We start from the raw sequence: 23,686 nt of genomic DNA on the forward strand, positions 1-23,686 counted from the left end.
GATGATGATGGTAGCGGTTCCTCCATATACGGGGCTGTCGCAAAATTTGACGAGTTTGATGGATGTTGTTTTTTGATTCTGCAAAGACCCGAAAGGCTGTCATACTTGTGGTCCATATGAAACCCTTCGTTTCTTTTTTTCGTTGTCGTAAATGCCGACCTCCAAAACGATGCAAATCGGCGATGAAACGAAACCCTAGTTTTTTATCCTTTCCCTAAAAACTCAAGACAAATCGCAACTCAACTCCGGAAGTATTTCGACCCTAGATAGAATGGTTGCGAGGCCCGGAGAACCCTCCTTGAAAGACACGAGACATAAGAAACAGAAAAAAGGAGGGTTCTGATTTTAATACAGAACAAAGTCGGGGGGGCCTCTTTGACGCGAGTGCGAATGGGGGAGGTCATCGACTCATCCCATCGCCTGATCGGGAGCTCCTACAAAAATTAGCGGGAACGGTAGGCGGATCAATCAGTAGTAGCCCGAACCTCCGTATGACTCACGGGCCTGCGGAGCAGAGTCACCGTAGCCTGAGCCTCCGGCAGGAGGCTCACGAGACCGGGGGGCATCACGCTCGGGGGCACGGTCATAGCGGTCGCGGTCGTATCCACCTCGACCACCGCCAGCGTAGCGGTCACGGTCCTCGCGTCCAGCGTAGCGGTCACGGCCGCCGCCGCCACTGTAGCCATCATCGCGGTCCCTGCGGTCGTAGCCTCGATCGTAGTCGCGGCCGTAGCCACCACGGTCCTCGTAGCGCCTGTCGTCGCGGTATCCTCGGTCCATTCCACGTTCGTAGCCACCGCGCTCGTAGCTCCTGTCTTCGTAGCGGCGCTCGTGGCCACGGTCGTAGTTACGATCATAGCCGCGGTAGCGGTAGGAATCGTCACGACCGTACCCACTGCCGCCGCCGCGGCGGCGGTCATCAGAGCGAGGACGGGGGTCTTACCAACAATGTTAACGGAGTGCTTGTGGCATAGGCTGTGGTGGTTTGAAAGACTTACCTCGCTTGGGAGGGCCAAAGTACTTGCCAGGCGTAGGTGTACGCGGGCGAGCACGGCGGGCCTTCTCAATACTCAAAGTACGGCCCTCGAACTGCTCACCTTGAAGTCCCTCCTTGGCAGCCTCGGCCTGATCAGGAGTGACCATCTTGACAAAACCAAAGCCGCGGGATTCCTTGGAGTGAGGATCGCGCATTATCTGGCACTTCTCGACATCTCCGTACTTCTCGAACATCTTGATGATTTCCTCCTCAACCAGGCGCGGGTGAATGCCAGTCACGAACAGGTTCGACCCAGGGTTAATGGCTCCGTCATCATCTTCGTCCTTGGGGCCAGACTCCTTGGGAGCGCTATTGGGGAACAGTGTTTCAAACGTCAGTCATATCGAACTAAGTCGTATGCATTGTCCGGTAAACAAGTCGTGAACTTACCTGTCACCGCGGCCGTTGGGGGAAGCAGAGCGACGACGGGGGCCATCACCCTCGTCACGAGCGGGACGAGGAGACGCACTCCTGTTATCGCGCTCGTATCGGGGAGCGTCGTCTGCAAGGAAAAGGATGTTGTCAGTTTGATGGAAGGTCAAGGGAACGCGTCACGGTGCTCATAGCCCGTCGCCATTGTCGTGAAGAGTCAGGATGCTGGTGCAATGGCGTACCTTCGTAGCGATCGCCGTTAGCGTCTTCGTAGTCCATAGCCGTAGTCGCCATATTGGCAGCTTCGTTTCGTACTGTTGCGGTAGTCTCAGACGGTGATGAAAGATTCCAATGCCAAGCTGAGGTTGATGGGAAGAAGCTTTGAGAAGGGGTGAGAAAATCAAGGCGACGCAGCCTTGCAGAGTGCATTTGCGGCTAAAGGACATGAGTAATAAAGCCGAAGATTAGGCGGATTGCGTGAATCTTGACTGATCCACCTAACAGGACCTCGTGGAGCAATAACGGTACACGTATTATTGGAAATAAGCCTGCCTTTGTTGAGCTGAAACACAACATCTTTCTCCCGCAAGTGGTATTAATTAGCAAGGGTATCCAAGCGATTGCATCCAATCTCAATCACTGTAAAATGCGATTTCAATTACGACTTTGGATAAATTCCATTGCGTTAGCTGGGCGGAGAACTTTACACTTTACACTAAACATTGCATGCATTCTTGACAATCCAAATGTATGATAGTTATGTTCGCATGAGGTTTGCAGTGCAGTGGGTACGAAGACTTCATGCATCTATTCCCTGGGGACTGAATACATGTATAGAACCCAAGAGCATTGCAAGTAGTAGCACTGTTCTATACACGCTGTATCCCACCCCAATGTCCTTTTCCACATGTTATCTACTGGCCTTGTGAATGCCAACATCTTTCCAAGATGCTTTCTAATATTGCGCGCAGAAACAAAGAATTGAAGAAAAAGAAAAGCAGAGCTTGTGTTGAGTGATGGGCTCCACTACAAGTCAGCGTACTCAAAGCTCCCCAGATGCTGATTTCTCCCCCACGGGTTTTCCTTCGGTCGAGGTCTCCTCTATACGCTGTTCTACATCCAAGAAACGAAGTCCCTTCAGGGCCCTGCCATTGCACGCTCGCTGCAGGGATAGGGGGGCAAAGTGGCCACCTACAACGGGTCTGGCCTTGAACGGCACTGGGTCAAAGTTTCCCTCGCCTTCAGTGTCATACAAGTCGGTCAAAGGTCGATCTACAGCGGAATTAGTCCGTGCCTTTTTGGTTGCCTCTGGTGTTGTAAGTATGAAAACCGGCTTACCTGTAATTGTTTCGTTTATCCATAGACCAACCCTTTCAATGATCTCTTCCCTGGTTTTGGTGCTCGCGACGGAAGCGGCAAAGAGTTCCCAATCACTCTTGGCGTAGAGATGGCGGCTGTCTAGGGGCAGTCCATACTTTTGCATGACGTTGGGATACCACTGGCTGGACATGGAATAGATCTTGTCCGGGATGAAGTGCTCAGGTTGTGGTTTAGCTCCAATAGGCGACTGTGTAGTATCCTCTCCGTCCTCCAGATCATTGGCAGGGTTATGGAAACAGAGAAGAGTGTCGGCAAAGAGATTGTACAGAGTTGTCCAGGAGCCAAACCACTCGTAGCCCAATTTGGCATGTGTACCGTCACGCGAGATCCCGTACTCTTGCCACTTATTGATGTAAGACACGGATATGTTCTTATAGTGTTCCGCATCTTGTTCGTTTCCCACAATGGCTGCGATGTCACTCATTGCCCGAAGCCCGATAATACCCTTGAGTGCCAGATTCGTCTGATTCGGGAGCAGCCCGGCAAAATCGTCGGTGCACAGCTGGTTTTCGGGGATGAGAGTTTCTCGAACCAGGTAGTCGGCCCACAACTTCCACAGACTGTACGACTTCTTGGCCCACTTGCGCGCGAACCTGGGTCCCGATTGACCTGTTTATAGTCTTGTTAGCTATTCCTTGACCACAAACGCGGATATAGAAAACGCATACCCGCTAGAAGTGGCTGATGAAAGACTGCTTCTGAGCTAGCAGAAGGAGTAAGCTCCATGAGCACAGGTTCTTCCCCGATGGCATTAACAACCGCCAACGCCATGATAAGCATGTTTCCACACTCCTCGAGAGGCATGTATTCATCGTTTCCGTCTGAGTGTCCAGTTCCGTTGGGAAAGTGAGTTCCAATGTCATGAATGCTGTAATTTCTGGGGTATTGTCCACTCAGTTGGTACTCGAGAAGGGGCTCTAGTAAATACGTCAACCATGTCGGATTCGTATACAGGAAAAATGGGAAAGCTGGGTAGATGACGTCGACAGTTTGGAAGTTCCCATTTGAGGATATTTCCTTTAGAAACAGGATCGGGTCTTGTGGTGTTCCTGAGAAAGTAGTAGCCCCGAGGACCTGGCGTGCCGACAAGGCGACGAGATCAGGGTAGCTCTCGGATCCCACCAAGCGTGCGTCGAAATCTAGCCGAGCCGAGTAATTGGAAGCAAGAAACGAAGCTTTGCCAAAATCATGGTAGTGGAAGTTAATCATATCAGCTTCGTCAGGTATAAGCGACTTCCAGAACGGCCTCATCTCTGTAAGGCCGCGCGCTGCAGCGAATTGCGCTACAGGGTCCTGGACTAAGCCAACGGTAAACGTGACAGAGTTTTTCTCGCTGGCTTCGTAATATCCTGGCTCCAGGGATGTCGAGAAGGCAAAGACTGGTTCACGATCCATGATCTGGCGATAGTCCTCGTCGGTCGTGTTGCTCAACTGTTTAAGTCGAGCAAACGTTTGGCGAAGGAGATCTGAGGGTCCAGATTGATGAGCAGCAGTTTCTGGACCGCTGAAGTACAATGTTCCCCATTCGGCCCGGTCATTCGTTTCGGTGAATAACTGCTCTGTCTCTCGGGAGACCTTCCAGGATTTGATGGCCGAGGAGGCTTGAGATTGGCCTCGTTGATCGAAATTCCATATAATGGCACTGTCATCCTTTCCGCTGATCCATTTTCCATTGAGGTCTGCATACACATTAACTCTGGCCGGACCCTCGACATAGATGGTAACATATGCTGCGGGAAGAGACTGGCGGAAAACCGAAGTAGGCGTAACTGGCGATAAGAAGGACAAGGTGACATAGGCAAACGCGCTGGCGTCAAAACCCAGTTGCAGATGGTAAGTAATGTTCGTCGTGGATGCATCGAACGAGATGTCGTGATGTTTAGGTTCGGACAGCCTGAATTGTCATATCATGTTAGTCTTGCCGCAGCGATGATAGATATTGCAGCTGGAGGATACGTACGGCAGGTCGGACGGGAGCGAGTCTTGTGGTCTGCCGAGGAGTGGGAACACTTGGCCACTGTCGGGGATCGAGACCATCACAGACAATCCAACCTGGTGGTAAATAGAAGTAGTTAGCCTTGATGACCCGTAGACGACCCCACTGGAGGTTATAACTACTTACCTGTTCACCTGTCCAGAAAATAGGCCAAGATTCCCATGGAGGGCTGCGCGCATTCGGAAGCCATGTGCTGAGGTACGGGGTGCGAACGAGGAGCGGCAAGACTGGTGGGCGCAGGGTAGAAGCGCTCGTGCCCATTGCCATGACGGCGAGAAGCAAATATGTGATCCCCATTGAGGGCTATCCAACCTGTCCGACAGGAAAGCACCTAGTAAAAATATGAATGATATCGTTTTGATAGATTGTGTATGTGTATGGCGTCTTCGAGCGAAGGGGCGATGTAAACCACGTCAAGCTCGAAGGCATTAAGCTACGGAAAGACGGTCCAGAGCTATGATGTCAACCGAAGACAAGAATTACGTTCTCGCATTGGGGTTGTCCCCTTCCCACCACCTCGCATTACGTGACAAAACCAAGGGCAATTCGCTTGCACCCAGAGAGTGTACTCATACAAAAGTACGTCGTACCTGATAGGATTACCCCACACAGTCCTGAAACCTTAGAACTGATTCTGCTAATTCCACCCAAAAAAAGACAAGATGGTCGATGATAATGGTCGGGAGGCAGAGAGCCTTTTTCGTACCCCATGCCACCATGATCAATCAAACTAATCGAACGATACGGCCGTATAGGAATGTGAAAGGCATCGAGCTAAGGGAGAAAGTATTGCCAAATATCCACTAGAGCTCCAATATTTTGGGGAAAGCTAGCTTTTGCTGTCCGGGACAGTATACGGAGTATTTGGATGCGTCGGCCGTGAGAGGGAGCTAGTCAACGCGCTTCCATTGCATGATTATGCAGCGGTAGCTCCATATTGGTTGCAACAAAGCTTCATATTACCTGCCATCTAACATATGCCCGACTTTTGCCCAGCGCGTTGTGAGAGGTCGAGTGGGACGAAGCCGAATTAACCGGCACAGCATGCATGATTGAATAAGAGTCCACGACTTGTCAGTCCATTGAGGGACATGTGAATGTGACCCGCTGTTGTAGTTGTATTAATTGCTGGGCTCTTTACTCGCCGCTCGTTTGCCCCTTGCCTATCGCAGATTTCCAGTAATTCAGATACAGAAACATGCATATGGGGACATGACCTTTATTTTTATTATTTAACGCAGAGCAATGTCGCGCCGATATTGTCAGAAGCAGACCCCTCTCATCACTTCCGTGGCCTAGAGTGCGGGCTTCTTGCTCACCACACGTCCTCGGGGCTGACTTCGTGGTTCTCGCCGTCATCCCTGATATGCTGTAGCTTCTTGTCCCTTTTCATGGGCTTCCGCATGTCGAAGGCATCCTCGCCGCCTTTGCTCGGGTCCAGAGCATTATCACCGTAGTAATCTTTTACCACGCGAAAAACGCTGTAGCCCATGCTCTTGTAAAATGTAATCGCTCGTTCGTTGCTCCGTCGGACGAACAAGTCGACGAACCAGGAGTCGTTGGCATCGGCGGCGGTTTCGAGTTGTTCGCTAAGGATCTTTCCGATACCCAACCTCCGCGCTTCGGGAGCTACCGTCAGGGCGGTAATGTGTGTGTGCCATGGTAGGTAGTGCTCTGAGAATTTATACGCATCGGGGGATGACTCGACTTTGCCCATGACTGCAAGGGCAAACACATATAATTAGCCAAGAAACAAAACACACGCCGCGAGGGGGGGCGGCTGATCGCATGCCAAACACACTGTAACCGATGATGTTACCATCCTTGTCCTCGCAGACCTGGAACAGTGACGGCCATTTGGCATAGTACTGGAGGTAGAAACCCAACTCGTAAGTTTCCGTCAACGGGTCAAGATTGCATTTGGAGAACTTGTCGACATCGTGAGGGTGGAATCGTCTAAAGGTCGCCATGATTGCTCTTCCCTCCCCTAGAAGGGAAAGATAAAAGGAATCAAAGGCAAGGGAATCAGATAAACTTTTTCCCTTATATCCAAATGTCGCGGGGGAGGTTCTTGTGTGCGTTATGCATTTGTGCAACACAACAGTAATAGAAGGGGCACCATCGGGTTGCGCCAAGGAAATGCACACACATGATTTTCAACGACTCGGCAGATATGTGTAGGCCCACCCACTATTATTACGGAACTACGGAGACCGGACCAGACAGGCATGAATAACCTTGCAGAGCGACACGCCAGAAGGCTTCACCTCCAACTTTCATAATAAACACTTTGACTGACCCTGCAAAGCTTGGGGATCTGGAAAAGGCGTTTAATTCTGATTGCAGCCAATCCAGCACCCGACTTTCCTTTCTTCCAGGTCCATCCGACAACTGGTCACTAAACAAAGGACCGTTCCCCCCGCCGCCGGTTGCCCACCGACCAATCATCCCCTGACTCACTGCTACGTTCCACGACGATGTCCTCACCGCAAACCCCGCGAGGCTCGCGACACTCATCTACTGTCGACGCATATAATGACTCACCCCAAGAGAGGCGACCGTACAACGACGCCAGCATGGGCCACCGCAGCAGCAGCTTCAACCAGCAAGGCACTCTCGATATGAATGAGCTCGGGAGCGGTGGTGCAGAGGGAGGAAATGGCATGGGTAACCTGGCCGACGAGCTTGCTGATGCCTTTTCAGACTCTGGGGACGACGGTGCTGAGGACGATGAGGACAATGGGAACGTTTCTGAAGGATCCGATGGCCAGAACTCGGGACAAGATGGCGTCCCGTCACCTAACAAGATATCGAGAGACCGCGAGGACAGCTTGTCGGTCCCACCGACCCGGCGGAAAGGCCATCAGTATAAGAAGAGTGCATACGATGGCAGTGACTATGGCTCAGAGTCCGATCTGGACTCTTCCGGCATGGCACCCAGCTTTGTGGCCAAGGTGGATGCCATCGAGTCTCTAGCAAGGCGGGGCACAGAGAACTACGGCGGGGAGACAGATGATGTCGTCAAACGCGTTACGGAGGCACTCAGACACCTCGGGTCTCAGTCTACTGTCGAGGGCAGCGCCTCAAGGTATGCTTTCTTTTTTCTCTTTCTTTTCTTTTTCGTCCACCCCACAGCTGCATCTATTACTTGGCAATGACTGACACATACCTTTTTTTTTCTAGATTGATCACGGCGCACTCTGCCCTCACGACGCACCTCACTCACCAGACCAGGCAAATGCACGGTCTCACTTTCCCCATATTGTCGCATATGACGGCGGCGCCGGACCCAAAGGCTATTGAAGAGCTGGTTCCCCTGTTGGTCTCTTTGTCCGACGAAATGGCACGTCCATCAACAGCAGCGTTGGACTCACTGTCGGGCCTGCACGCAATTACCGCAGACCTGGTACAGACTCTGAATTACCTGTCCGACACGCTGCACATGTCTCGCCAGACTACCGCTACGGCGACGCGGCGTCTGAAGAGCGCTAAGGAACTGGTGGCAGAGGTGAGGAGAGATGACGAGCTGCGTGAAGAAGGTGAGCTGTGGCTCACCCGGGGCAACTGGGGAGAGCGTCTGCAGAAGAGGGAATGCGCTGGTGTTTGCGGAGAGGTGATCGGAGGCTTCGAGGAGGTCTGCAACAGTTGGCGGGAGCGCCTTCTTGCCCAAGCCGAGTCTCAGGCATAAGATAGGAAAAGGTGATATTACGAGTACCACCAAGGATTATTATCAAGGACCCCCGCACATCCCCCGCATGCATACGGTCTGAGCCGCAAAAACATGTATTTTTTTTTATACCGATGCCAGTGGGTCGGGAACCACGATGAGGGACCAATATCGCTTTTATGACAGCCCAAGCGTTATTCTTTTATGTATTATCTGTTTCTTTCCATATAATACCACGCGCGGCGAGAGATGACACAAATTGACGAGTTGACGACGACCTGATCCCTGATTACCAAACATGCTAAGTAAACAACATGTAACACGGATGGGAGATGAGGACTTGAGTAAGCCATCTAGGATGTACTCTAATATCGCAACATTGAAATAACACTGCCCGAGAGCAACTCCATCTCAAACCGGACTTTCCCCAAGCGCCAATACTCGCAACCGAACCTGCTCGGGGTTGAGAACGCCGATATTCAGGGAAAATCACCTGTAGGACTCCTTCCCAGATAATGTTTGGCTGCGATGTGCAGAATGCTGACGATCCAGCAAGTCAAGATTACCCCTGAGTGCCTGGAGCCTGGAGCCCCTCCCCCAGTCGAGTATTCCTGATGGACCTGCGAGAAAACTGGTAGTTCTCAGGCTTCTAAATGAGGAACTCGTCTACACAGCTGGTCTAACACTTGTCGTCGGCCTTCCGCGGGAGGTAGAGGCAGGCCTTAACATTATTGATTGCCAGGGACCAGGTGTCGTTCCCTACTTGTGGGTAGCTGGGTGACAACCCGTCAGCATCCTACCACTCCCCCTTGACACTGGTTTGTGGCGGCATGAATGTCGCTCTCCGACCCGGCCCGGGCGTTGGACTTGCATTGGACTATGAAGAAAGGAAAGTATAGGCCGTCGTTGGTGGTTAATCATATAGGCCTGGAGGGTACGCGCTCTAGAGCCATTGACTAGGGCATTCATCTCATCAGAATAGCCCAAGATCATGTCTGTGGCGGGGCTGCTGATTCTTATGGCCTGGTCTTTGGTTGGCACGTAGGCTCTCGAAAACTGGACACGATCGCTTTTGGTAACCATGTTGCGCTCCCCATGCCGGATATTTGAGGATGGATTAGTAGTGTCTAACGATGGAGTTGCATGGGATCCATTAGGCCAGGAGCCTATCTTCTAGGATGCTTCTGTACATCTGTCAGTGCTGCCACTCTTTCAGAAACTGGGTCCCTAGGGAGGAACCACCGCTATTGCTACAGGCTCGGCCAGATGGCCAAGCTCACGGTGTTGCATTGGCCCTTGCCGACGTGCGGTGGATGGTTGATGGTAATGAGACCAAGTGGCAGGGCCTGGTAGGAGCTGGGGGAGAATTTTTGTATAATACTTGTATGTTAGAATTTGCCGCAGCTTTTATATGAGTGTGAGGTTTCACGCTCTGGAAGTATTGTAGGACACGTAGACTCGAATCAAGCTCTCTCATCCCCAGACCCTAGGGAAAGTTTGCGGTGCGATTTCTTGACACCCATTGCCATCTTACACCATCACCTCCAGCAACACAAAATACGCCATCTTTCCCCAATCCATTCCCCGCGGTTCCACAGCGTATTTCACATACTCACAGCTTCCAGATGACGCCTGTGGATGTTGTCGTCAGTAGATCAGTCGATCAGTTCACATTGAAAGAATGAGTGCCGATGTACAATGGTTACACAGACGAGGCGTTGACTTCCTCTGGTCGGTCTATCATGAGGCGGAGCAACGCTTGTGAAGCGAATTAAAGTTGCAACAACTGGATGAGATCTAGGAAAAGGAGACTGGATAGTGACGGAGAGAGAAAGAGAGCAAGTAATAATAGATGAGTACTTTGATAGATATGCGTAGCGAGCTATGGGCCACCGCTACTTGTATTACCAAGAACATGAGCTAATGTTATGTATGCCGCGAAAAGCACAAGCGAGTAGCGCTGTGGATCCCGTGACCCACGGGTCCGGCGGAACAATCCGCCGGACACACACCTTCTCATAATAGCTAGATCATCGCAGGAAGCCTCACCTTCCAGCGACTACAGGACATCAAGTTATCCTTCCGCTTTCGGGTTGTACGAAGCCTCACACTGACAGGTGTGTTCTGCGTAGTGACCCTACTAGGAAGGTAACGCCGACGCACAGCGCAACTTTAGGCAGGCATATCAACTCCATGTCATAACATCCATTCGCATGCCTTCTATTACCTATTGCGTCAAGAGCCAACATGTCGAGTGGCCACAATCTGCACATTGCAATGATACTTCACAGGCTTTTAATAGCTGTTGTACGTGTTGATTGGTATGTTTTCTTTCACAGGGGGTTTGACAGTTTTACTAAAAGAACTGCTGTTGTACATAATAAGTACAGTTCATGTGTGTGTGTGCAATTGATGTTAGTACAGTAATACTACAGGTTGCATATTGTTACAACTCGCGGACCTGGGGTTAAAGCTGTCATATGTACCAGACATTTGGGTCGCTGGTTGCAAGACCATATCCGGTCGCCTGAATCGCAGCCCTGCGATTCTAGTACCGAGTAGCTGATGTCAGTCGTTGTGGTATTATAAGTAGATAATCGGGGAAGGGCTAAATGGGTCCTTGCTTTGCCCGTATAACATATCACGGTGCATTGCTAGATCACCATAATAAAGGGTGCATTGCCCCATTCGTAACTAGGGAGAGCATAGCGTGGCTTGCATGTAAGGAAGGCCTGGGGTTTTCGCCAATGAATTGTTGAGTCGGCTGGGCCCGAGCAAGGGTAGTTGAGTTGACGACGCCAGTCTGACGCGTCTGTTTCGCGCCATGAGGGGCTGGGAGTTCCGGAGGAGGTTTTACACACTGTGCGAATCTCACCAATATCAGGCAATGACTAATAAAACATGCAACTAATATTAATACTGTGCAAAGCATAGAATGACTAGGAGGTCATTTACGCGCTCCTGACAGCCAACCAATTCGGCCACTTCTCCAACACACGTCCCACAAAGGCGGCCTTGGTGGTTTGACCCTCTTGACATAACAAAAAAACAACAACAAAAAAGCAAGCAATCTTGCCGTAAGGGGGCAATAACATTATCGTGTTGTTTTCCATTCGCGAACGCGACAGGAAACCAACCCATGGGCCCAGAAAGGACGCGAGGGAAGAGAGGGATAATTCTTAGGATGTCTACTGGACAAGACTGGCTCCCATGGCGTAAACATAAGAAGAAGCTGGCGTAGCCTCTTTGCCGTTCGGCAGCTCAAGTCGACTCTATGGGAGCAAAGTAGAGAGATCAATGATACTGCACAATCGCTGGTAATATTACGTAGTGCCACTCTACACTCGGCATCTAGGTGGTAATATGCGGCAGTGTGCCAGTGTTAAACGGTCAAGGATCGGGGTACTGGGGACTCATAGTCGGTGGGAACTAGCAAGCATCATCCCATCTCCCAGCTGGCCAGTTGGCTACTATTTGCTGCGAGCTATCGACGTACGGGTATGTGTAGAGGACTACTATATGTAGTCTGTACATGCAGTGGTAAGACATGTAGCTTGTATTATAAGTAAACAGGCGCGGTACTCGTATTGATATCTTTGATAAACAAAACGGCTTTCCCGTCAAGATGCGCGGGTCTTGTAGTCGTACCGCGTTTATTGGTTCTCTGGGTTGGCGTCGTAGTGGGCCATCAGAGCCCAAAATGGTATGGACTGGGGGGTGAGTCGCCAGAGGTTCCCCAGGGCTCCTTGTCCCCTGTATTGGTGGGCACTTCGGTGGGTAGCCTGCTCAAGTAGAGTCCATGTGTGGGTATTATGCTCATCCCGGGTCGCCTCCAGCGCTGGGAGGTAGGTACCTCAGCCCCCCGGCCACCTGCACTCATGCTTTGCCTTCACCTCACCAACGTACTACTCGTACTATTATCCTCATACTGCTAATCTAGGAGTAAGGGCAACATCAACAATAACAACGCTAGCATCACTAACCGCCTCGCTTGTCCTCTTTGCCACCACGTCGCCCGAACCAATACGTCCTGTATTCTCCCGTAACCTTAATTATATCGACATCATTTCTGGGGTCGGACAGTTCAAAGCGAAGCATCTCGACGACCTGCGGATTCTGCCTTCGCCATCCTCGATCTCGATCTCGATCACCCTCCTCTTTTCCAGCGAGAGCCTGCGATAGACGACGTCGAGCACCCAAGCGCGGGCACAAGACTGCCATCCTTCCAGTTTCTGGAGAAAGCTTTCGTCTTCTCAATCGCCATCATTGTTACGTTTACAGCCATATTGGACCCTCCACTCTTTGTTCTCGGTTACCTTACTGCGAAACCCCCTCCTCTATTCCAGTTCAACCCCAACCACCCGACGCACTGTTCAAAAGTGTCATCTCGCCTGCGAAGCCGAGCGACCGAACCAGAGGCATCTTGTCTTTCCACTAAGGGCTGACGACTCTGCCCCCTCTCTGCTACCCTCAGAGCTGTGACCAGCCATGGATGAGGCAAAGCAGACTCCTCTCGGAGATACCCCTCGAGACTCAACTCCACCGCCCCGGTCCGACCGTGGGAGGCTTGAGGCCAAGAAAAACCCCGCTACCAACATGCACCGTCGAACAAGGAGCTCCGCAAGGATGAGTGAGGGCCCCACGCGACCGAGTCCCTTCGACCCTGAGGCTGTCGATAGTGCTTTGCTGCGAGAGTTTAGCCGCCCGCATCGTGAGAGCACGCCAAGCGCAAGCCCTCATAGGAAGCGTCAACGCATAAACGGCGATCGGTTAGTGCAACAAAGTCTTCGTACCATCCATCCTGCCTTCTCAAAACTGATCGAAGTACCTAGATTCATCCCCACGCGATCTGGCCAGGATCTGCAGGCTAGCTTCAGCTTGCTCCATGACGACGGCTCACCGGCCACACCATCAAAACAGAAGAAGCGAACTCCTCAAGGGGAGCTTCACTTTCAGAAGAGTGCGACTGTCCCATCTCCATGCCGCCCCGCGAGCTCCTAATACTGACCTTTGAATAGCGGAGGAAGCAAACCGTACATTCTCAACTCTGCTTCGTGCCGAGCTGTTCGAGGACTCAGTACCTCAAGTAACACCTCCTACGCTATCCCCCGACCACACACTCCACTCAGTCTCTCATTACGACGAACATGATGGGACGAGGTCAAGAACACCCCCGCCCCAGGGCTCCAACAACGCTGCTCGGTCTTCGTTGACACCTTCAACACCTCACAAGAATCTCTTCTCCTACCTCTCACCACGTCACCACAACCACATCGCTGGCCACCCTACACCAACAAAGACACCACAGAGCCGTCATGGTCCGAACCTGGACACGCGGGCAGAGATCTACAGCCTATCACCCGTAAGGCTGAATAGCCAACAAATACTTCTAAGCCCACGTCGTCAGCCTCGAGCAGTCAGCAAGGTCCCTTACAAGGTCCTCGATGCCCCAGAGCTGGCCGATGACTTTTACCTTAACCTGGTGGATTGGGGGAGCGCAAATGTACTTGGCGTCGGCCTCGGCTCTAGTGTTTATATGTGGAACGCTCAGACGAGTAAGGTTAACAAGCTCTGCACACTGGAAGACGATACCGTGACGAGTGTCTCTTGGATTCAGAAAGGAACACATCTGGCTATCGGTACAGGCAAGGGGCTTGTTCAGATCTGGGACGCGGAAAAGACGAGGAGGTTACGAACCATGACTGGCCACACGGCCCGTGTTGGGTCCCTCGCATGGAACACACACATTCTCACTTCTGGATCACGAGACCGACTCATTTATCACCGTGATGTGCGGGCACCGGACCAGTGGATGAGGAAGCTTGTCGGGCACAAGCAGGAAGTGTGTGGACTGAAATGGAACTGCGAAGACGGTCAGCTGGCGAGCGGTGGTAATGACAACAAGCTCATGGTCTGGGACAAGCTATCAGAGACGCCCCTGTGGAAGTTCTCCGACCACACTGCCGCCGTTAAGGCCATGGCCTGGTCGCCGCATCAGCGAGGCCTGTTGGCATCGGGCGGCGGCACGGCTGACAGACGCATCATCTTCCACGACACGGTCAAGGGAACTGTCATCAACGAGATCGACACTGGCAGCCAAGTTTGCAACCTCGCCTGGTCCAAGAACTCGAATGAGATTGTGTCGACACACGGATACAGCCAGAACCAAATTGTGGTTTGGAAGTACCCGTCTATGACTCAGGTTGCCAGCCTCACCGGACACACCTACCGTGTATTGTATCTGGCAATGAGCCCTGACGGCCGCGTCGTCGTCACAGGTGCTGGGGACGAAACACTGAGGTTCTGGTCGTTGTTTGGTCGTCGACCAGGTGCGCGAGAAGAAGGTGACGCGGGCGGTCGTTTCGGAAACTGGGGTGTGATCCGGTGATTTTCCCATATTGCACACGACGCGATGCAACAATACACGGCATACCGTTTCGCCTACGTCATCTCTTCCTCCTAATGATGCCCATCCTATTTCTGCTTTACTAGGTCTGCTGAATTTTCCATCGGATGCGGTGCAGGACCTATCAACAGACGAGAGCAAGGCATCCGGTCTAACCCACCACAATACTGAAGGCTTTTCTTTTTCTTTCTCTTTCCATGTTGGCAGCATAATGGCAAAGGGGGATGAGGCGGTTTCTTTCTTTATTTCTTTTTTTCAACGGATGGATTTTGTTTTCTAAAATATTTTCTCAGATATCTTCTTTCACACGGTTGCATTTGGGAGCTGGGAGGTTTGGCTTGGGAGGAATGGAAAACATAGGATGGCATAAGTGCCCTCTGTTTTTATTTTCTGGACTGGGACTCGGTATTATAATGTCTCTGGGGCACTCGAACTGAGAAAGGCGGGCAGGTTATGAGACAAAGCGTATCAAGCGTTGATTATTCTTCGGCTATTCAATGCACATATTACAACATAGCAACAATATAAGGTCTGCGAAAATACATCGTCTCACCATTGAGATGTATTCAACGTCGCTGCTCGCATCAATAACCATAGGGCACGTGCCGTCATAGCACGGGCAAAAGAAGGAAAAATATATATCACATTGTTGCAATTTGTACTATTTAGCCCCAAATAGGAGGGCAAGAAATAAGTAATAATAACCAACCTGACTGACTCCTTTCCATCCTAGTTGCTACCTGGATCGCTCTCGGTAAATAACGTATAGTAGTAGTAGTAATAGTAGTAGTAGTAGTAGTAGTAGTAGTAGTAGTAGTAGTAATAGTAGTAGTAGTAATAGTAGTAGTAGAAGAATTAACAACGAAATCCAACGAGAAAATGATCACTGACTAAAAAACAAAAAAACAAAAAACAAAGGGGCTTCAAATGTGGCAAACTGGTAACCATGTGTGAATGTGTGTTCTGTCTATAGGAGGCAAACAAAGGGGAGAACCGTGAACTATGTAGAGCCAATGCCAGTCTTACCGGCCTTCCTTTCCTCTAGGGTCTGAGTCCCCTGGGCTTCGATACTAGTAGATGTGCCTTTGACCTCCTCGTCAAGCATGGGTATAGAAGCCGAGTCGATGCTAGGTACCGAATTCCCATTGACTCTGGGATGGGACTCGTCTACAGCAGTAGCGGCAGCAGCAGCAGCCTGGCGTTCCTGGTTGAGAGTGGTGGCCGAGGCACCGACGGCCATTTCGTGGGAAGCTCCCGCGTCGTTGTGGATATCATCGGACTGGGGCCCCATGGTGGGGGACTGGGCGTCAATGTCTGTCTCAGCGAGGCTCTGCCACTTAGACACCTCTGCTTTCATGGCCTCGAGCTCCTTCTGGAAGCGTTTGCCAAAGACATCAATATAATAGGTCGAGCCGTTGTAGATGCTCCAGGTGAAGACGACGACCATGAAGGCGGTCGAAGCCCAGCGGTACTTGAGCCACAGTGGGCAGGGCAGCATGGTTAGGCAGGCATACAGGTACTGGATGACCATGTAGGCGGGCTCCTGGAGGGCGTCGGGTAGGGCCAGGACGATGCGGCCGATCCACGACTTGGCATAGGACCGGCGCAGCCAGGTGAAGGAGGTGGGACGACCGGCCGCAATCTTCTCCCTGCGGCGGACGGTGATCAAGAGGTAGTAGGCCATCTGCCAAAAGGCATAGGGGAGGGAACTCCACAGAACCATGGCAAGGGAGGAGGTGTAGGAGGTGTATGAGCCGGATTCGGGGTTGCGGATGTGCCAGATGGCGGGGAACCTGGCCTTCTGCTCATCCGCATCGATGAGGTGAACGATGCAGTGCAGTGTCGCGCAGGGCATTATGTGGATAAAGAGGGAGACGACCTTATCGAAGCTGTGGAAGACGAGAGAATTACGCCACAGTATGATGGCGACAGCGTTGTTGCCAAATGCAAGGCAGTAGGCGGCGGTGAAGATCTTCTTGGAGCTGGGGAAGACCCACAAACTGAGCATGACGAGGAAGTTGGTGAAGTAGCAGAGGTCGGCGAGGAAGTAGTGGTAGCCGCGCTTGTGGTAGGTGTACAGGCGAGCAGGCATGAAGACGAGAAGCTGCGACGTGTACCACAGATGGAAGTGCTGGGGGTAGCCGCCGATAAGGTAGCCGCTGATAAAGAGGTTCATGACGCCAAATATGAAGGAGATCTTCTCGCGCAGCGTAATGACTTTTGTGTCGTTCCACCGGCCCGCCAGCTTGTCGACACGGCGGCGCATACGAGTCTTGTACCGTTCCAGCTGTTCGTCGGCGTCGGGTAGGCGGCGCTTCCACTCCTCGACGACGCGCTCCCGGGCCCCCTGCGTCCTAGTCTTGAAGGCATCCCGGGACCGCCGAACCTTTTCTGTCTGTGCCGACAGGCCCCTCTGCAGCTTCTCCAACTGTTGCGGCAGCGCAAAGTTGTCCAGTATGTCCAGCACCGTCAGCCTGTCCAGCGGCGGGAAGGCATCCCAGTTGTCATGGCTGCTGCCGGAGAAGGATGGGTTTCTTGAGAGCCCCGGAGTCGTCGGCCCTAGGGAGGGCGTGTCGGGAAGAGCCTCGTCTGGCGGCGACGCGCTCAGCAGCGGCGAGGCTTCGAGTCCGGGTGTCGTGGCTAAGAGGTCGGGGCTCACCGCATCAAGGGAGCCGCCGTCGCCTGGCGTAGGCATGGAGGAATCGTCGTCTTGTACCATGATCGGTAGAGTCGAGAGTATTGCCAGATTTCCCGCGCGGGCTGCTGAAGTTGAGGGGTCCAACGGTACACGTGGAATGCCAGAGAGGGAAGGAAACAGAGGAGGGAAACACAGAAAGAGGGCTTTAGGCGCGAAACCCTGATAACGGCCAGCTGGTCATCCACCACCCGAGACACACACGTTGTGATCAGGTTGCGTCTGGGCTGCAAGTCGACTTGCACTTTATTGTGGGTACATGACGTGAAGGACTGGCACTGTGTATAATTCGAAGATGCAGTGTTGAGTACTAAGGTTACTAGCCGCTACTGATACCTTCCAGAGGGCACTACAGTACGAGCAAGTTGGTACAGTGGTAAAAATAGTATCTCTTTTGTTGCCATAAGGCGGCCCCAGGTTGTAGTGCCCATTCTTCAGGTCCAAGCCGAGTAACATTCAAATACATTACAAGTAGGGATATCCACACCATGAAGTAGGTGGCGATGTAGTAATGTGTACTTAGCTAGATTTTGGTACCTCTATACCGACTAAATCTGCAGTACTAGTAGTATAGGACTCACCTCTATGGATTATTGGCTCAACCATAGAAAAGTTACCTAGGAGTCGCTTTATGGGCGATCAAAGGGACATGCGTGTATGAAGTCCTTCATTGACCTGAGTTGGTATTGCCCTTCACGGCATTAGATATAAGAATTGCTCAACTAATATGGCAGTGGATCCCTCGCGTTTGAGCTGAACTGTGCCTCCTTTTGTGCAGAGTTAGCAGGTCAGGCGCGCAGTCACTATAATACTACCCCTTGGCATTCGCCATCTCTTGCCGTTGAATCAGATGCCATCATCAGGCCATGTGGGCGCGCCAAAGCCATCAGATACGATGCACCAGGTGATGGGGTAGATGGTTGGTACTGCCCATTGCTCTAGTATGATCGACACATCCTGAGCTCACTTACGGACCCCTTGAGCTACGCTGCACATGTAATACTCGTACTTTACAGGCTCGGGGTGCTACGGTATCCATATATGGAGTGCTCTAGCCACAGCTGTGGCTTGGAGGGCCACTGCGAGGTGGAGCCTCCCATGGAAACACAGGTTCGGATCTGAAGGTACATTGCTCACTGAGGCAGCCTGACACGGGGTAGCTCCCCTCCTCCACAAGGTACTTCATGGAGCACACTCAGTCTCCACTCCTCAGTGCCACTCAATGTACCTGTGCTTCCATAGGTACATATTGCACATCTCCCTCTCCGTTATCGAGACCACCGCCGTTTTAGACGGTACTGCACTGGGTACACAATTGTAGTACCGAGCCATTCGCGCGTCGCGTTCTCCCACTCCCCAGGCACGCGAGGACCGCTACTTGTACTTACCAGTGCACGCCCATCATCACCATCCACCTCAAGTTCGACCCTGGTACGCTGTGGTAGCCACGACCCCCCCGAGCGTACATCCCGCATCCAACCTCGTGTGCTCGTCCGAGTCGATCACTGCCTCACACACGTGGGCATTCGATGCTCTACTGGCTGTGCGACCGCATCGCTCTCTCAACAGCGATTTGTTGAATTGCAAGAACCGCACCCGTTATGCCCCGCCATCCACGCGACTACATTTGACCACCATATGCGACCGCACCCACCGGGCACCTTGAATAACACGCGGCGCTGAATCTATTCGCATACCCAATATCAGATTTGTCTCCCCTCCTCTGAGCTTCGGAGGAGCAGACACACGTTTCCTTTGTCGCACAGCTGGCACAGGGACCACCGCCCTTAAAACAACCAGGCTCGCGTCTAGGCGCCCGATCAGCGCATAGCGCTCAGGACAACCGTCACCATGGGAAAGCTCATACGCCTCGAGCTCTTTAGTAGGAATCTACCCTTCCTCCGACGTGAAAGGAAGAGAGGATGCTAACGATGTTCAAAGACTTCAAGTCTTACAAGGGCCACCACACACTCTTGTTTGGCGATTCTTACTTTACCTCAATCATTGGACCCAATGGATCGGGAAAGTCCAACTCGTAAGTCGCCCATTCTGCGTCACTGTGTCGCAGCCGGATTTCTGACCAGGCATTCCTCGCAGTATGGATGCCATCTCCTTCGTCCTCGGTATCAAGTCCTCACACCTCCGCTCTGCTCACCTGAAAGACCTTGTGTACCGCGGCCGCGTCTTGAAGACGTCCAAGATAAACGACGATGGTTCAGTCGACCCTTCCGAACATGCAAATGACGGCGGCGATGGCGAAGAAAAAGCTTCTCGGGGTGACCCCAAGACCGCCTGGGTCATGGCCGTCTACGAGGACGATGCCGGAGATGAGCAGCGCTGGAAGCGCTCTATCACGAACCAGGGCGCCAGCGAGTACCGCATCAATGACCGCATTGTCACTGCCCAGCAGTACAACGAAGCTCTCGAGGCCGAGAATATCCTCATGAAGGCCAGAAACTTCCTCGTGTTCCAGGGTGATGTCGAGGCTATCGCGTCGCAATCTCCACAAGACTTGACCCGTCTCGTGGAGCAGATCTCTGGCAGTCTGGACTATAAGGCTGAATATGAAAAGTTGCAGTCTCTAGCCGAACAGGCTGTGGAGAATCAAAACTTCCAGCTCCACCGTCGCCGCGGAATCAACTCTGAGATCAAGCAGTACCGCGAGCAGAAGAAGGAAGCGGACAATTTCCAGAAGAAGATGGAAGAGAGAGACGCCGCCATTGTCACCCAGACTATGTGGAAGCTATACCACTCTCAAAAGGCCATTGACGAATCCAAGGCCGCTATTCAGAACCATCAGGAGGACTTGAAGGATATGAAACGTGATATCGAAACCTTTGAGAAGCGCCTGGAAGCTGCCCGCAAAGAACAGAGCACTACATTACGACAGGTCTCGCAGATTGAACGGGAAATCAAGAACAAGGAGAGGAGCATCGAGGACAAGGAAAACTCCATCATCCCCCTGGACGAGAAGATCAACGAGACAACACGCCGTAAGGAGCAGCTCAATTCACAAATCGAGAGGATAACTCGGGAGCGAGATGAGCAAGTTTCTGTCATCGAAAAAGTCAACAAGGACATTGAGAGTGTTGACAAGGCTGAGAAGGTGTTTGAAAAGGATATCAAGGAGCAGATGAAGCAGCAGGGCCGTGAGATCAGTGATTCCGACCGAAAGGAGTACAACTCGCTCCATGCCCAAGTCATGGCTGAGGCCTCCTCCAACCAGGCCGAGCTGGAGCATCTCGAGCGCTCCAGGAAGGCCGACGAGGTTACGGTCAACAACCTCAGGGGAAAGGTGGAGAGCGTTTCTGCTGCCATTGAGAAGAGCGAGGCCGAGCTTTCAACTATCAACGAGAGGAAAGAAACGGCACAGTCCGTTGCCTCCGAGCTGTCTAGCAGTATCGCCTCTAAGAAGAAGGAATTCAACCGCCTGCAGTCTGAGCGCGTGGAGGCTAACCAGAAGCGTACCGAGCTGGAGGAAAAGCTTGAGGATGTTGCCCGAAAGCTACGTGAGGCTGATGACGGCCGTCGCCAGAACGACAAGGAGACAAGGATCAAGGAGATGGTGACTTCGCTAAAACGCATCTTCCCCGGTATCCACGGTCGCGTCGGAGACCTCTGTAAGCCGAAACAGAAAAAGTACGAGGAAGCCGTTCTCGTGGCCCTGGGCAGGAACTTTGACTCGGTTGTTGTCGATACGGAAAAGGTTGGCAGCGATTGTATTGCCTACCTCAGGGAGCAGAGGTTCCCGACTATGAGCTTCATTCCCCTGGACAACATCAAGGTCCCTACGGTCAATACAGTCATCAAGAGCTTCAGCGGCGCGAGACTGACGATTGACACCATTAACTTCGACTCCTCCGTTGAGCGTGCCATCGCCTACGCTTGCGGAAACTCCGTGGTCTGCGACTCTCTGGACGTTGCCAAGCACATCTGCTACGACAAGAAGACTCCTGTCGAGGCCGTGACCCTGGATGGATTTGTCATTCACGAAAGTGGAACAATGACTGGAGGTCGTGGCCCGGAGAACAAGAATGGCAAGAGGAGATTCGAGGAAGCAGACGTTCAGAATCTCCAGCGTATCGCCAACAAGCTCACTGAAGACATCGATCGTCTCCCCCGCGCTGACAGGCGCGGAGCCGTTGAAGAAGGGCTGCAAACCGAATTAAGCGGTCTCGAACGACGCCTAGTCATCGTCAAAGATGAGCTGGTAGCCCTGAATAAGAACTACGCTAGCAAGAAGCGTGAGCTCGACAGTCAGAAAAAGGAGCTCAAGGAGCTGCGTCCTAAGTACGACAAGAGCGCCTCGGCGCTGGAGAAGCTGGTAAAGAATGTTCAGAAGCACAAGGACGCCATTGCGCGCGTCGAGGATGCCGTCTTTGCTGGCTTCTGCTCCAGGCTAGGCTACAGCGACATTCGAGCGTACGAGGCGTCCCAAGGCGAATTTGAGCAGGAGGTATCGGAGAAGCGCAGCCAGTACTCGGTTCAGAAGCAGAGACTTGAGAGCCGACTGAACTGGGAGATGACGCGGCACAAGGAGACGGAAGCCCGTATTAAGAAGGTCCAAAACCTGATTCGCAGTCTGAGCCGTGACATCAAGTCGTTCGCCCAGCAGAAGACTGAGATCGAGGAAGAGCTCAACCAGGTGCAGGCTGAGCTGGAGGCACTCCGCGAAACTCTGGAGGAGTATAAGGAGGAGCTCACAGAGCGCGCCCAAAGGGTGACCGAGGCCAAAGCTGAGCTGCAACGGAGGAGCAAAGGCATCGATAGTCGCCTGCGGGAGATTACGCAGCTGGAGTCAGAAGTCCAGAAGAGTAATTCGGCCAAGCTAGGTCTCCTGCGAAGGTGTCGGCTCGAGCAGATCCAGATCCCTCTGCTCAACGGCAACCTCGACAACTTGCCTGTGGAAGACGACATGCTGCGGCCAGATGTTGACGCCATGGATGTCGATGGCGAGGACGATGATGAGGCCATGATGGATTTCACACCGGACGACCATGGCATTGAAATCGACTACTCGGGGCTCGACGACGAGCTTAAAGAGGTAAGGATGGATGGTGCATACGTCAATTGCCAACTCGCGCTAATGTTTCATCGATGCAGTCAAACGGAAACGAGGTAGAGGAGACGCTCTCGGAGAAGATTATGGCCTTGGGCATAGAGCTGGAGAAGCTGAACCCCAACATGCGTGCCATGGAGCGCCTGGAAGGTGTGGAGACGCGCCTTCGACAGACAGACCAGGAGTACGAGGACTCGAAGAAGGCGGCCTTTGACGCCAAGGAGAGCTTCCGTGAGATAAAGGAGAAGCGGTACGAGCTGTTCAGCAAGGCTTTCTCACACATCCAAGAGCAGATCACGCACGTGTACCGAGACCTTACGCGGTCTGAGGCGTACCCACTCGGTGGGCAGGCGTACCTCGACATCGAAGAGGATACGGACATGCCGTACCTGTCGGGCATAAAGTACCACGCCATGCCGCCGCTCAAGCGCTTCCGCGACATGGAGCATCTGTCCGGTGGAGAGAAGACCATGGCCGCCCTGGCTCTCCTCTTCGCCATCCACAGCTACCAGCCCAGCCCCTTCTTCGTTCTCGACGAGGTCGACGCCGCCCTGGACAACGCCAACGTCGACAAGATCAAGAAGTATATCCGAGAGCATGCGGGGCCAGGCATGCAGTTTGTCGTCATCAGTCTCAAGGCTGGTCTGTTCCAGGACAGTGAGAGCTTGGTCGGCGTGTACCGTGACCAGGAGGTCAATAGCTCGAGGACTTTGACACTGGATGTAAGATGACCACCCCCCTTTGCCTCCTCCCCTCCCATTGAACACTTTTGCGGAATGCTGACAGTCTTCTAGCTGAGGAAATATGCGTAGTTTGAAATGCTTGAGATGAGAAACGGAGGGAAAAAAAAGGATAGATGAGTAGCAGGGTTTGCTCTTCTTTTTTTTCATCAGTGTGGAAAGTTCTTTCTGTTTGACGCTACTAGTTAGCATCATTGTACCCTTTTTTCTTTCTTTTTTTACGAGGGTGATATTGTTCTTCCTTCTTTTCCTTCGAGTGCCTGAAGTGGAAGGAGTATGGGATTTGAATTTAATACCTTTATTATTCACTTGGTGGCTTACTCGTAGCTTTCATT

General features: G+C 52.3%; 7 protein-coding genes across 7 annotated transcripts; 3 read left to right on the plus strand and 4 right to left on the minus strand.

The window, feature by feature from the left end:
- Nucleotides 1-408: 408 nt before the first annotated feature.
- GMORB2_1611 (transformer-SR ribonucleoprotein) lies at nt 409-1,702 on the minus strand (the record flags this gene model as incomplete). Its single annotated transcript, XM_035463593.1, has 4 exons — nt 409-434; nt 999-1,345; nt 1,427-1,538; nt 1,651-1,702. The coding sequence occupies 4 exons, from the start codon at nt 1,700-1,702 to the stop codon at nt 409-411; spliced, it is 537 nt and encodes a 178-aa protein (XP_035320424.1).
- A 748-nt stretch (nt 1,703-2,450) lies between these two features.
- Nucleotides 2,451-5,051, minus strand: GMORB2_1612 (protein of unknown function (DUF1793); the record flags this gene model as incomplete). Its single annotated transcript, XM_035463594.1, has 4 exons — nt 2,451-3,397; nt 3,457-4,682; nt 4,749-4,840; nt 4,911-5,051. 4 exons carry the CDS (start codon nt 5,049-5,051, stop codon nt 2,451-2,453), a joined length of 2,406 nt encoding a protein of 801 aa, XP_035320425.1.
- A 1,048-nt stretch (nt 5,052-6,099) lies between these two features.
- Nucleotides 6,100-6,754, minus strand: GMORB2_1613 (N-terminal acetyltransferase B complex catalytic subunit; the record flags this gene model as incomplete). Its single annotated transcript, XM_035463595.1, has 2 exons — nt 6,100-6,503; nt 6,586-6,754. The coding sequence occupies 2 exons, from the start codon at nt 6,752-6,754 to the stop codon at nt 6,100-6,102; spliced, it is 573 nt and encodes a 190-aa protein (XP_035320426.1).
- A 507-nt stretch (nt 6,755-7,261) lies between these two features.
- GMORB2_1614 (Conserved hypothetical, protein) lies at nt 7,262-8,472 on the plus strand (the record flags this gene model as incomplete). The annotated part of the gene is made up of 2 exons (XM_035463596.1): nt 7,262-7,872; nt 7,968-8,472. The coding sequence occupies 2 exons, from the start codon at nt 7,262-7,264 to the stop codon at nt 8,470-8,472; spliced, it is 1,116 nt and encodes a 371-aa protein (XP_035320427.1).
- Nucleotides 8,473-12,939: 4,467 nt separating this feature from the next.
- On the plus strand, nt 12,940-14,839 carry GMORB2_1615 (cell division cycle 20-like protein 1, cofactor of APC complex; the record flags this gene model as incomplete). Its single annotated transcript, XM_035463597.1, has 2 exons — nt 12,940-13,411; nt 13,470-14,839. 2 exons carry the CDS (start codon nt 12,940-12,942, stop codon nt 14,837-14,839), a joined length of 1,842 nt encoding a protein of 613 aa, XP_035320428.1.
- Nucleotides 14,840-15,857: 1,018 nt separating this feature from the next.
- GMORB2_1616 (Protein of unknown function (DUF2838)) lies at nt 15,858-17,576 on the minus strand (the record flags this gene model as incomplete). Its single annotated transcript, XM_035463598.1, has 1 exon — nt 15,858-17,576. The coding sequence occupies one exon, from the start codon at nt 17,574-17,576 to the stop codon at nt 15,858-15,860; it is 1,719 nt and encodes a 572-aa protein (XP_035320429.1).
- A 1,827-nt stretch (nt 17,577-19,403) lies between these two features.
- On the plus strand, nt 19,404-23,423 carry GMORB2_1617 (structural maintenance of chromosome 1; the record flags this gene model as incomplete). The annotated part of the gene is made up of 6 exons (XM_035463599.1): nt 19,404-19,434; nt 19,494-19,587; nt 19,650-21,117; nt 21,187-22,596; nt 22,656-23,333; nt 23,406-23,423. 6 exons carry the CDS (start codon nt 19,404-19,406, stop codon nt 23,421-23,423), a joined length of 3,699 nt encoding a protein of 1,232 aa, XP_035320430.1.
- Between the last annotated feature and the right edge of the window lie 263 nt (nt 23,424-23,686).

This window comes from Geosmithia morbida (genome assembly GCF_012550715.1).
Source record: "Geosmithia morbida isolate 1262 chromosome Unknown scaffold_10, whole genome shotgun sequence".
Taxonomy (NCBI): domain Eukaryota; kingdom Fungi; phylum Ascomycota; class Sordariomycetes; order Hypocreales; family Bionectriaceae; genus Geosmithia; species Geosmithia morbida.